General features: G+C 46.2%; 1 protein-coding gene across 8 annotated transcripts in view; it reads left to right on the top strand.

Moving 5' to 3' along the window:
• The window catches only part of MARCHF10 (membrane associated ring-CH-type finger 10), an 83,106-nt gene that overhangs the window by 13,043 nt on the left and 56,296 nt on the right, over positions 1 to 13,767 (top strand). For all 8 annotated transcript variants that reach the window (XM_042915589.1, XM_042915586.1, XM_042915585.1 and 5 more), the window contains one exon: positions 4,680 to 4,799. In XM_042915589.1, the coding sequence (XP_042771523.1) occupies positions 4,680 to 4,799 (120 nt within the window). The remainder of the gene's footprint in view (positions 1 to 4,679; positions 4,800 to 13,767) is intronic.

Here is a 13,767-nt window from a genome sequence, read left to right as displayed (position 1 = left end):
TTGTTCAAAGACGTGCTAGGTGACTATACCAGGTAGCAGGGGCTCGGGAACCATCGACTCAGGGGGTTGAAGGAGTAGAGATAATTCGGCTTCCTCTCCCATAGGAGCCAGGTGGGTTCCCTGCTCTGCTCACCTCTGGGGTACATGCTTCTATACTCTTCACAGACAGAACAGGAAAAGAAACTCATTTGAGGGGAATATCATGTCAAATTATTTTTACACCTTTGTTTTTTTAACCTCTTAAAACTAATGAGCTTGAACAATGCCCCCCAATGATAATTAAATCCCAAAATGTTGGATCATAAGAACAACAAAAACGTACCCACTGAAGCAGGGACAACTCCCACGTTTCAAAATGCTTGGAGACTTCAAGCAACAATAACCTTGACAGGGGCCACCTGCTCAAGAGGCAGAGATGTGCTGGGGGGGGGGGGGGGGAGGGGGGCGGTTCACACCAGAACCCAGTGAGTCTGGGAAGTGTTCCTGGGGTATGTGGCTTCTTAAGGCACCAGGAGCTTGGATGGTGACTAGGAGGGACTGATTGAGAAACTGAGGACCCCTGTAGGTTCCGAAAACTGTTAACACTTGGAGTGCCTGAGTGGTTCAGTAGGTTACACGATCAATCGACTCTTGATTTTGGCTCAGATCATGATCTCACCCTTCATGAGTTTGAGCCCTGCATCATAGGGCTCCGCGCTGTGCTGTGCTGTGCGAACAGAGCCTGCTTGGGATTCGCTGTCTCCCCTCTCTCTGCTCCTCCCCTGCTCATGCTTGTGCTCTCTCTCTCTCTCTCTCTTAAAATAAATACACTTAGAAAGTGAGAGAGAGATGGAGGGAGGAAGGAAGGAAGATAGGAAAGAAAGAAAGAAAGAAAGAAAGAAAGAAAGAAAGAAAGAAAGAAAGAAAGAAAGAAAAGAGAAAAGAAAAAAAGAAAAACGAAGGAGGAAGGAAAGGAAAGGAAAGGAAAGGAAAGGAAAGGAAAGGAAAGGAAAGGAAGGAATCTGTAACACTGAAGAAAAATCAGTTTCCAAGGCAGCCTGACTGACTGAGAGCAGGACTTCCTCAGTTGTCTGGCGGGGGAACTGCGGGCTCAGGAGACAGACCTCTGGTCCCAGAGCACAAAAACAAGGATGAACCTCAGGCCCAGACAGAAAGATCCTTTCTTCTTCCCTGACCAGAATCAGAGTCACATGATTTGGCAAAGGCTGACTTTAGAAATAGAAGTAAACCAAGAAACGGGATCAGAAACAACAAAGCCTAATGATGCTAATGACGGCGATGACGGTGGTGATGAGTGTCTTTCACTGAACACTCCCCATAAGCCACTCACTCTGCTGAGCGTCCTACCAACGGGGCCCCAGGCTCTCCAGCAGTCTGGCGGCATAGGGCATCTCCCTCGTACAGATGAGGGAAACAAGAATCAATGGAGGTAGTCAGCCTGCCCAAGGTCACGTTGGAGAAAGTGGCAGAGTGCGGGTCTGTCGTGTTTACACGTATTGAGTTACCGTGAGTCACAGAAACCACGTCATGCCCCACAGGCACATGTGCACATTCTGTGTTCTGCCCCCACAGTGGTAGCTTGTGCTCTGTGCGTGCCTGCAGTCACAGGGATGGTGGGGGTGGGGGGCTGCTGGGCGCCTGCAGTCACAGCGATGCGTGGGGGGTGGGGGACTAGCGGGTGCCTGCAGTCACAGGGATGGGCTGGGGGCTGGGGGGCTGCTGGGCGCCTGCAGTCACAGGGATGGGCTGGGGGGTGGGGGGCTGCTACACCAGAGGAGGAGGGGAGGAGGAAGCCGCCCATCCCAAGGAGGAAATGAGGAGTTACCTGAAGCCTTCCATTTTAAGACTGCCCTCAGCCAGTTCTGTCACATGAACAGAAACTTATTTATAGCAATCTAGCTCCAGACATGTGGAACTCTGAAAGGGGAATATTTTTAAAGTTCCAGAGGAAGGGGAGCCCCTGGTGATCATTACAAATCAATTCAACCTCTGCATCCTGCATCCTAGGGTTTCACACTCTGCCCTTGTCACTCCAGGACCCCCAAAGAGGAAGCACCACCAGCATCAACAACAACAACAACAAAAATCATTCACATTACAAATAACGAGAAAACCAGGGGCACCTGGGGGTTCATTGGTTAAGCATCCAACTTCAGCTCAGGTCATGATCTCACAGTTTATGAGTCCAAGCCCCGCATCAGGCTTTCTGCTGTCAGCGCAGAGCCTGGAGCCTGCTTCGGAGTCTGTGTCTCCCTCTCTGTCTGCCCCTCCCCTGTTCACACACTCTCTCTCCCTCAAAAATAAATAAACATTTTAAAATGATGAAAAAAAAAAGCAAGTAACAAGAAAACCAGCCCCTGGAGGACGAGGTGGCAGTTATGGCTAGGTTCTTGCTATTTCTAGGACTGGAAGTCTAGACTTGCCTCTCTGTCCTGGTGTCCCTTCAACTCTGCAAAGCTGTAACTTCGAGAGGAGTAATGCTTGATTTACACAGAAAGACTGCTTGGCTTTATCAAGATAAAAATGAGGAAGGACCTACCTACCCTGATGCTGGTTTGTTCTCTTGCTCCTCTGTGAGAGGAGGCATAAGGAACCAGAGGGAGAAAAAAAAAATTTTTTTTTTACATTGCAAACCATTCTACTCCTCCTCCCCCTTTGGTAAAGAAATATTTAAGTTGCATGCATTCTTGGAGAGAATTTTCAAAAAACACTCAACCCACAAGAATTCTGTTCATCCCACAAAATCTGCCTTGGTCCTGCGTGCATTTGCTAACACCGTCCTGCACTTTTAGCCTATCAGCATTTGCCTCTTGCGCCTTTAATCCCAGTCGGTTAGGATAACACAGACATCTGCCGCTCCAGGAAACAACAGTGGCAGCCAGGACTCCTCCCAAACGAGCTCCAATCTGAAGTCATTGTAAAAGGAATGGAAAAGAAGAGGCCCATATTTACTTGAACGTCATTGAACTCTCTGGCTAACTCTCTTTAGGTTTACCTTGGTTTATTTTATTACTTGGTGTTTGTTTCACTTATTTATTATAGTTACTGTCCAGTATTCTGGGGGGTTTTCTTGCTTCAATTATTGATTAAAACAAACACTGCCCACGATTTATTAAAACGGCTTGCTATCTAGATAGCCTAGTTTTGAAAATAAGGTTAACAGTGAGACAGGGGGGAAAATAAAGCGGCAACCATTTTGGAGTGCTCTCCCTTCCCCAATAAGGCAGGGTGGAACAGTACCCTTCTCCTGGGAATCCAGGATTCCACTTGCTGCATGTATCACCTGGCCAGCAGTGCATGAGCCACACACCACCCCCCCCCCCGCCCCGCCCCAACCCCCAAGCCAGTGCCTCACCAGCAATTGTTGCGAGGCACAATGTAAACCAACTTGCTGTTCCCAATTCCAAGTGGTAAATGTTTTGTTAATATCAGGTCATTTCTATTTTTAACCATGTAGCATGATATTAGGCTTTCCCAGTGGTGTGAAATTCTGGCATGTCCTTCCACATCAAAGAAGGAGATGCATTTTCTAACAAAGGGGGAAAATGCGGAAGGAATCTTTCCTTTCTTAACCCAGCCAGGAAAGGGAGATGTCAGGCCCTGTTTAGAAACAGTATTGTTGGGTCCTTACGTTGCGTTTCTTTACCATGACAGGGGATAATTTGGCTCTAGCAGAGCAAAGGTGAATCTGGGCACTGGATCTACAGAAATGCTCCAAGAAGTTTTCCTATTTTAAACTATTTAAAATATCACTTGAAACCCCCATATAGCACATGATTTCTTGGGGTTTGTTCAGTCCTGATACTGGAGAAGAAATCTTTTGGTACTAGATTTTTCTCCTAATTTTGTTTTTTGAAAATGGAATTTTTTTTTTTTGGTTATTTTGTTTTTATTATTTTGCATTCAGGGACTGATATTTCCCCCTGAAACAATAATGCAATTGAGCTAACATGCAGTGCTAGACGCTGAGGGGATTCAAAAGGTAAGAGGTGGTCCTTACCCTGAGGGGTCCTCACTGATCAGCAGGAGACACGGGCTCAAAACAAAGCAACTGAATACAACAGTAAAAACGAAAATTGTGTAATTCCAGCTGCTTTTGTATAAAGGAGCAATTAATTCGGCCTGGGGAAGAAGAGCTCGGCAAGGCGAGAGATGTCTCTTGAGCTGGATCTTAGTAGATCCACAGATTTGCCTGCCGTGCTGTGAACACCCCTGTGAAAGGCATTCAAAGTGGAGGAAGGGCAGGTGCGAAAGCTCTCAGGTAGGAAGGGTCTGATCCCATAACTGGGAGTGATCCAGGGGGACAGAGAGCCACGTTGGAATGAGCAGAGCTTTGAAGAGAATGAAGACAGAGGGGAAGTGAATGCTGCCTTTCAGGTACTTCCTGCCTTAAGGAAGCAATTGTTGGGGACACACTTGTCAAAACGCCTCTTAGTGTGTTTGTCATTGTAACTTATTAAAGCAGAGATGACTATTTTTGACCTGGCATTTTGGGGCAAAGGGAAGAGAGTCGTGATGCCTGGCTGAGCGTCTTGACACTTGGTAAATGTGCTGATGAGCCCTTGAAGCTGGACATTGTGTATTTCATGTTCCTCACGATAGGAATTAAGCAAAAAGTCATGAAAGTTTGTCGCAGACCTAAGCCAAAGATACTTTTAAAAAAAAATTGTATTCTGCAGGCTTGTCTGAGACGACAGGAATACAGAAGAGACCCAAATGAGAAGAAACAAGATCAATTTGGGGGGCAAGAGACAAATTTGGAGAGACCCCGGTTTTCAACTGGGTCATCTTCCAAACAGGTACTTAGAACTCTGGGAGATACCCTCCTGCTGCCGTGTGTGTGTGTGTGTGTGTGTGTGTGTGTGTGTGTGTATACACGTGCGTGCACATGCATACGTCACTTAGGAAAAAGCCAACTCCAAAAGGAGGTACTGGAGAATCCTGAAAGTCAGGGTGGTCAGTCAGTTGGGCGTCTGACTTCAGCTCAGGTCGTGATCTCACGGGTCGTGAGTTTGAGCCCCACATCGGGCTCTTTGCTGTCAGCACGGAGCCTGCTTTAGATCCTCTGTCTCCCTCTCTCTCTGCCCCTCCCCTGCTCATGTTCATGCACGCCCTCTCTCTCATAAATAAAGCAAACAAGCAAACAAAGAAACAAATCCTACAGTTCAGAGCAGGGAGATACAGGGGCAGGAGATCCCATCCTGGATGCCGCCTGGGCCGCTCCTCTGCTGTGTGACTGTCCCCCTTCACCCAGGTTGGGCCTCGCTCTTCTTTCCTGATGGGTCCCATGGCGATGGTCTCTGAGATACCATCCAAATCAGAAATGCTACAACTCTTCCACTTCAAGAGTTGAGGCACTGGGCTTTCTAAAGCACAGCATCATCTCTCCATCTACGCCTGCACCTGTGTCTATCTGATCGGTCCATATAACCACAGCCATACATAGATATGGGTACGAAGATATATCTTATTTGTATATGGACTTATAGTCTAACTCATTGCATTGCTTAGTCTGGTCTTTCAAATACAGTTAAAATGTAGTAATAACCGCATCGTGTAATGACTAGAAATTGCTCAAATATTTCTGTCTGGATGATAATAAAAAAGGATAAGATCCAAATAATAGTGATAAGACAATGACAATACTAGTCACCGTCATTACCATCATCTGAGTGGTGGCAGTGTTCCAGCACTGTGCCAAATGTTTTATACATATTAGCTTATTTAATTCTCATAAATCTCTATATATTTACCTCCCCTCACAGATGAGAAACTGAGCCTCAGAAAAGACCAGAAAATTGACCTAAGACTCCATAGCCAGTGTGTGGTAGAGTCAGAGTTCCTTTCCAGGGAGCCCAACCCCGGGGAAGGTGCTCTGAACCACTGAACGATACGATCATATTTCATGTTTAAGATCTTATCCGAGTAAGAATTTTACTTATCCTATGTAAGCACCAAACACCACAAGCTGCATTCAACACCCATTTGTTAGCATGGCGAATTGATTTAAGATGAGCCAGACGCCTTTTATGAATTCTTATTTAATATTTTATGCCTGCAATATACTCTAGAGGATGGACTCTCGCTTTCTGTCAGCCGTGTGGATCCCTGAGATAGATCCTGGACACCTGATATCAATTGATTTCTTGTTGGGATTTCTTTTTAATCTAGGAGGTTCACACTGCAGTTATTTAATGTTCAAAGGATCCCTCAGAAACATCAGCGATTGATGTATATGGGTGTAGATGTATCCCTGGGTGAGATCTATACTCCCTATTAAGGAACGTAAAATCACACAATCAGATATTCCACCTAGAGTCTAAAGGTGAAAGAGACTATCTTCTAACATTGGCAGCATCGAGAAGAACACATCGCCTGGATCGCTCCCTGTTAGTCAAAGACTAAATATAATGCCTGCTGCTGATTGAACTTAGGGAGTGAGATTAATCCAAAAATTAAATCTAGTTTGGCTCGAACAGCACACTTCTAGCATTAAGATAAATTCTCACATTTTTTGCACTTAGAAACAAAACTCAAGGACTGATAAGAAAAAAAGGCAATTTAAGTCGAACGGTAGCATGTAGCAATCTTCCTAGATTGGTAAAGAAATGGGCAGCTGGGTTCTTCTATTTTCATGCAAAGATTCACATGCATAGCCGTGGCCATTTTGTATGGCAATACTCACACATTTGGGACATTCTAGGACTAGAAGTTTTATGCTCCTCTCCATAAACTTTGTTTAGGGGACAGGCTGGTAACAGATTTCTGTAGTTTTCTTCTTTATGCTATAAAAATTATTCATTCTTTAAATCATCATGGCAAAATGCTCAGACCACATCTAAAAAAGGATATGGTTGTACATATAAAAGTAATTATGAAATAAGGACAAAAATATGTGCTAAAACGCATAAAGCTGGCAATTTCTAAAGTGTGAGAACAGGATTTTTCATGTTGCGCTATGCCACTGTACCTCAACCTGCCAGAAACCCCAAAACAACATTACTTAAGTAATCTCAAATTTATTTTCCAGGTAATGATATCCCAAGGGTTTGGGCCTTGATTGTACAAGTGCCTTCAAGGTCACATCTTCTGTGTCAAGAAGAGTGACAAAATCAGAATTTTCCCCAGTGAAATTCACCTCTGCTTTCCTCTCTGTATTACAGATATTCTTTGGGGGATACTGGAGAATTTCCCCCCAGATACAAAAGCACAGGAAGGGCAGGGGGAGCGAGAATGTCACTGAAAGCATCACTCAACAGCCATATGACTTGTGTGCTCCTAGTGTTGACCCCACCCCCTGCTCAGTCCTTCCACTTTTGCTTGGTACAAGTGAAGCCAGAGATCCCTTATGAGACAAACCGTATCCAGAACTCTTCAATCCCCAGGATCATGGGTTGGTTTGGAGAGCTCTCCTCCCAGGTTTGACCCCCACCCAAATTTCTATGAAAATCTGGCTGTTCCTAAGCCTTCATAGTCTGGGCCTGCCCTGCTATATTTTGAATCCTGAGGGGATACAGAACTTATCAAACCTCTTTATCAAACCTCAGTGCCAGGGAGGATGAGGATCCCAGGGAATCCCTGAGGATGGGATCATCAGGTCCCAGAGGAGGGTATAAGAACATGGGCACCTCCCAAAGGAGAACCCAGGCCAGATTAGTCCCAGTTTCCAGAACTCAGTGTATTGAATGTCACATCAGACAATTAGAGTTGCAAAAGATCATTGGTCGATGAGAAAAGACCAGGAGAAAGATACGTGTCCATGAGCAGACGTAAACCTAACCTAGCCCTCCTCCCTAGGTAAACATTCCCCTAAGTAATTCCCTTTTAGAGACTCCCGTGGCTGAAAACTCCAAGGAACGCTTTGCCTCTGATCTGTGAAGGGAAGTTCATTCTGACTGAGCGGGTGGTAGGGAAGTGGACTGCTTAATCCATGGGAAGTTTTCCACCACACGGTCAATACGTGAAGTGCACCACCACCCGTATTTTGACACTGGTATTGCAACTTCTGTCACTCGTTCCTTCCTTTCCCCAATCTCAGATTGTCACAGTTCTGATGAACCTGGAATAAGTGAGACATTTATCATCAAGTAACAGATCCAGTATCAAGCCATCGCTTCCAGATACCTGCCTGGCAGGGGGCAGATCTCCCAACGCGGTGGCCCCACCATTCCGCACAAGCGCCTCACCACGACCAGTGCCTCAGGCAGAGGTTGTCTTACGTCTAAATCCAAGATAAAGCAATAACCACCCAGCTCGTGCTGAGATGTTCTTTAAAGTGGTACCTCCTAAATACATTTAAGTTAATGGTGTGGCATAGAAAGAACACTTATCATCAAGGGCCATCTCTGTCCCTCATTACAGTGTGAATTCAGACAAAGCACTTGTAAGCACTTCAGTTTCCCATCACGGAGGTACTTGTTATTAATGCTTATCTTGTGGGATCAATGCAAGAACAAGTGAGACTCTTGCGTTCATACTAACATTTGATTACATTATAAATTGCCTTGGTGTCCGGCTGTTCTTACAAATGGTGCTCCAGTAGGTATTGGGTTCTGAGACTTCTAGAATACCTTCTTTTGCCTCAGCCCAATCCCAGGCCACATTACTAAAAGCCAACCTTATGTGGCAACTTAATTTTAGACCCTTCTCAAAGTTACATGCAACCTTGTTAACGAATCAGATTAGAATAAATAGGGAAATACGTAACAGCTCCACAAAGTCATCAACTAGGAGTTGGATGAGCAGTAGACTAAAAACAAAGCAGTCTCTCAATATGAACAGGAAACAGTGTCCCCAGGAGAGCTGCTGGCCTAGAGGAGGACACATCGCCTGGATCATTCCCTGCTGTGGTTGACAGGATATGTTGCCTTCTCAAACCTTCACAGAAAAGAAGCAGGAGCCCTGATTTCCCCATAGAAAATGATGAAAATGAGAGGCGTCTGGGTGGCTCAGTCGGTTGAGCGTGTGACTTCGGCTCAGGCCATGGTCTCACGGTTCTTGGGTTCGAGCCCCGTGTCGGGCTCTGTGCTGACAGTTCAGAGCCTGGAGCCTGCTTTGGATTCTGTGTCTCCCTCCCTCTCTGCCCCTCCTCCGCTCACGCTCTGTCTCTCTCAAAAATAAACATTAAAAAAAAAAAATCTTTTTTTTTTTCAAAGAAAGAAAATGATGAAAATGATAAGCCCATGACTTTGCAGGCAGCAACCTTCTGTGAAAAGGGACATCATGAGCATTTCTCATCTATCCTTGCTGGTCCAAATGCACAAACCTCAAGGACTTAGGACAGATTGTCACTGCATTTACTTTGCCGGCAACGAAGGGGGAGACCACCCAGCTCTCGGTTTTTCAAGAGTACTGTTTGCTTTGCTAATAGGAACAAGATTATTGTCCTTTACCATCAGCAACCAGCAACTAAATATTTAGATTCCAGGTCACAAGGACCCAACGTTACATTGGAAAGAGGCAGTAAGTAAACCTGTTAACAGCAGCAACTGGCTCTTCCCCAGGCCTGGCTCAGTGGGATGTTGACCAGTGAGATCACCTGAACCTCCCAGAAAGCACGGTACTCTCAAGTGTGAAGGCAACTACCCAACATAAACATCTTAATTGTTTTGTCCATAATGATCCACACAAACTTTGGAGGTTAAAATTAAAAAGAAAGCCTCTTCAAGTAACCTGCAGTGGCTTAAAAAGTCAGAATGTCCATCCATACGTGAGGCCGGCGAAAGTCTAGAAATGTGTCGTCCAATAAGGTGGCCACTAGCCATGTGTGGCTAGTTACCTTCAACTTTAAATTAATCAAAAGAAAAATTTTATATTCAGTTCCTTAGACGCACCAGCCAACATTTCACATGCTCAGTAGCCACACGTATCCCGTGGTTGCCGTATTGGACCACGCAGACATAGGACATTTCCACCATTGCGGAAAGTTCTATGTGACAGCGCTGCTCCAGATTGTGGTCAAGTTCAAAAAAACAAAACAAGACAAGAGCCCATGGGCCAGAAAGTATAATCCACAATACGGTGCTTTACATACTGTGGCTCTTTGCAAATGTTAGCTCTCTGAGGACAGTGCAGCTGTCCAAGAAGGCTGGCTCAATTTGCATTTTGTGTTTTCTGTGACCTCGCTATATTTGCATGCCTCCTTTCATTACCTTCTTATTCAGCCTACCCTGCCTGTGAAACCTTCAGCTTCTCCTCTTTCAAACAGCTCTTGGGGAAGTTATTCTCCCATTAATCTGTCAGTGTCAACCCACCAACACCCTTACCGGTGTCATGAAAGCAGCCAGGGCTTAGCACATAGCATAAGCGTTCCATGACTCATCCTTCTCATTTTTCTAACTTCTGCTTGTCCGTTGTCGGATTCCTTGAGGGTCGGGCCTCCCTTCTTTCTGGCTCCAGGCCGGTGTGCGGCTGAGGCAGGTCACACACGCACACACCGGTTCTAACTGCCAGAAGGCCCCACCCTGGGAGGCTATGAGTCACCGTTAGCACCTGGTGTGGTGTTTCTCCTAGCCACCCTCTCGACTGTAGCTCAGATTCCGCACCCTCAAGGTGCACCTGAGCAATAACGTGGCTCTGCACACGACATCTCAAGCTCCAAATGTACGTCATGGAGAGAGAATGTGCAGCTCACAGTTTGACAAGTACAGATCTGTGAGAATTCTCATCTGAGTTTGTTTTCCATTTTAGCTGTTGATCTTTTCCCCATGGCGTGTCCCACAAGCACCTCAGACTCAAGATGCTGACTGCGTCATCTGGTTCCCTCAAAATGGTCCCTCTTCCTGAATTAATTTCTGCCCAAGCCAGAATTCCAGAAATTATCTTGGGTTCCTTCTGCTGCTATTTCTCACACTTCACAGTAATCACACACCAAAGCCAGATCATCTTGTCTCCTTTCTCGGGAATCTGTCCATCAACACTCCCCTCTGCCGGGCCATCTCTTTTCTTGTTTTTGCCTGGAAATTGTCAGAGTCATTTCCTTGGACATTTTGCCCTCACCTCACCCTTTCCAGCCAGTCTTCCAGACGGTACTAAGAGTGATCCGTCTGGATCGTGTCACTCCTCTATTGAAAATTCTGTAGTGGATCCCCACAGATCAAGTTCAAACACATTAGCAAGGTTCTCAAGGCCCTGGCCGGCCTGCCTCTCAACCCTGAGGGCACCTCTTCTGTGAAGTTTCTAGAGCTTCTCCTGGGGGTCAGGTGACTTTGCTGTTGTCTTTCCTCTGTATTCCCATAACACCCTCTGGACTCAAGTCCACCTTGGGGTTCCTCTTCCTATCTCCCTCCTCCCTTAGGCTGGAAGCCACTCGAGAGCAGGTGCCATTTGTTGTCATATTTCCAATGCCCACCATGTAACAGGAACTCAAGGAATGGCTGACGGCTGACAGTTACCGGAATGGTTTAGGAACATGCACGTGTTATAGGCATATAGCCGAAACAGCCAAAATAGGAATCCTCACCCTGCACGAGAGAAAATAGGAGATGTTGTTACTTGGAGTGGAGTGGTGAATGCTCCCTGACCTTGCTTGCAATTACTGAGAGGCGAGTAGTTTAGTAAGGTTGCCAGTGTGCAATGGCCAGTTTGGGCTTGAAGAGGAATCCATTCCAATCAACCACTTGGAAACCTCCACAGTGGTGATCACCAGAGAGTGACCAATGAAAGAGAGCACTCTTCCGTGCATACCCTTCCGCGAATGGACAGATGGCTTCTTCAAAGCTCTGGGTAAGTTCCTTTTGTCACAGATAGGCAAGAACACGAGGACGTAGAAGGGCTGGGTTCAAGGCTCTCCGTGGACAGAGGAAACTCAGAACAGCCCAAAGTTGGTCCGGGACTCTGCCGTACTTTATAACAGAAGTCATGTTGTTATAAAGATGGGAATTCATGTTCCACCAGATAAGTCACCAGACTAAATTGGATATTTCTTTTATAATTAGGTTATAGATTAATTGGAATACACTGGCGTGCATGCCCTTCTGTGGGCAAACCAGGGTGCTGAAGGTCTCCAACAGCATTAATGGAGCAAGCAAACAGTAACTGTATCGTGGCCAAAGCCAGGAATGCTTCCCTTCTCCTTCATTTCTGTGCTTTGTCTGAGTTCCACTAGGTAATTTAAAAATAGGCCATGGCAGTAAAATGGGACAACTGTCAGTTCAAATTGCAGCTGCTTCCAGAATGTTGTCCTGCCTTTTTTAACAGATAAGCAAGACAAGCCTAGAGTCAATCCTTCCACTAGGGCGATTCTGCCACGTGGCCGGGTGATACAAACACCAATTGTTATCCCAGTTCAGTGAAATTGGGGATGCCGAGAGTTGGTGGCCTCTGATCCAGAGGGCTCCTGGTGTTAACTGGACTCAGCAGCTCCGAAATTGCATGAGAGAAGATTATAACGAAGTAGATTTTTGCCCATTTTATGCAGTGCTATGTATTTTGGTTTACTACCTTTTATTAAAATTCCTTACTTAAAAAAAATGGCCCTAATTAATTTTTAAAACCAAAAAAAAAAAAAAAAACCCAAACCTTGTTAAAAACCAATTAAAACTCAGCTATCAAACTTAAAAATGTTTTCACTTGCAAGATATTATTCAGGTGCATACCTGTGTGAAACATGAGTTAGAACATACAACATCTCATCCTGAAACCTTCTTTTGTTTTTGCTTTTATACCACTTTACTCATTAAGGAATTACAAACCACTTTGTGTCCAAGACGCGGTGTTAGATGCTGTGGGCACACGGTAATAACAAAGCCGTGCCCCCGCCCGTTCACAGTGTGGGCGAAATAAGACGTTACACTAATGCCTACAGTTCAAGACGGTATCTGATGAGGGTAATAAAAAGGCAAAAGGAAACCTGGAAAAGCTTCCTAGAGGAATGCAGATTTTCATCTGGATCTTAAGGCACGACAGGATTTGGGGACCTGGGAGTGGGGGGTGGGGAGCTGAGGCAGGGCTCCCGTCACAGGTGGAAGGAAGAGCCGAAATCAAAGAGAGATGGGCATGTTTGGGAAAGGGTGAGCCGCCCAGTCTTCCTGCAGCACAGGAAATGTACATCAGACCTCTCTTCAGAGCTCCCCTCCCTGGAGGACACCCGTCATACCCCCCTGCACCCTTTCCTTAGGATCAGGACACAGGAGGGTGCCCTTCTCACTCCAAATTCTGCTCCCAGACCACTGCTCCCCAGGCTTTGATGGAAACACGGGTGCCCTAAGGCTTGTGCTGTTTCACTCCACCATTCTCCGCCCCCCCACCACCCCCCCCCCCCCCCGGCACACCATCCCTCTTGTCTCCTGGCCACTCTCTTACTCAGTGAAGACGCTGGCAGTGGCTTGGTCTCTGCTCACCCATCCCCTGATCTCCTGCCACAATCCTGGATGACTTTGGCACCCACCAGGCCACACCCTGGCTTCTCAGTTCCTGATGCGTCTTAAGTGCCCCCCTCCACTCCCCTCAGCCGCCGCCTCCCCCAGCCCATGGCACATCCCAGACTACGCCATCAACCAAAAGGTCTCCATGTCCAAAATCCATTGATGACAACAGTCTTCCAGCTCTCCTGCTCATCCACTTTTACTCTGACGTCTCTCCCACCTCTTGGGAACCTTTGGTCCATTGGCCCTTTCTCCTCTTGTGCCCACTGCCCCCCACCCCCTTATTGACTTTCCCTTCCTAAGCAGCCTAGATTCTGTGCTTAATCCTCTTAATAATTCCCCTGCCCTTTGTCTTTTTTTCTCGCCTCTCTGGCAGTCTCAGCCTTCCGTGGTCTCTGGGTCC

This window comes from Panthera leo, chromosome E1 (assembly GCF_018350215.1).
Source record: "Panthera leo isolate Ple1 chromosome E1, P.leo_Ple1_pat1.1, whole genome shotgun sequence".
NCBI lineage: Eukaryota > Metazoa > Chordata > Mammalia > Carnivora > Felidae > Panthera > Panthera leo.
This window is presented reverse-complemented; position numbering and strand designations above follow the sequence as displayed.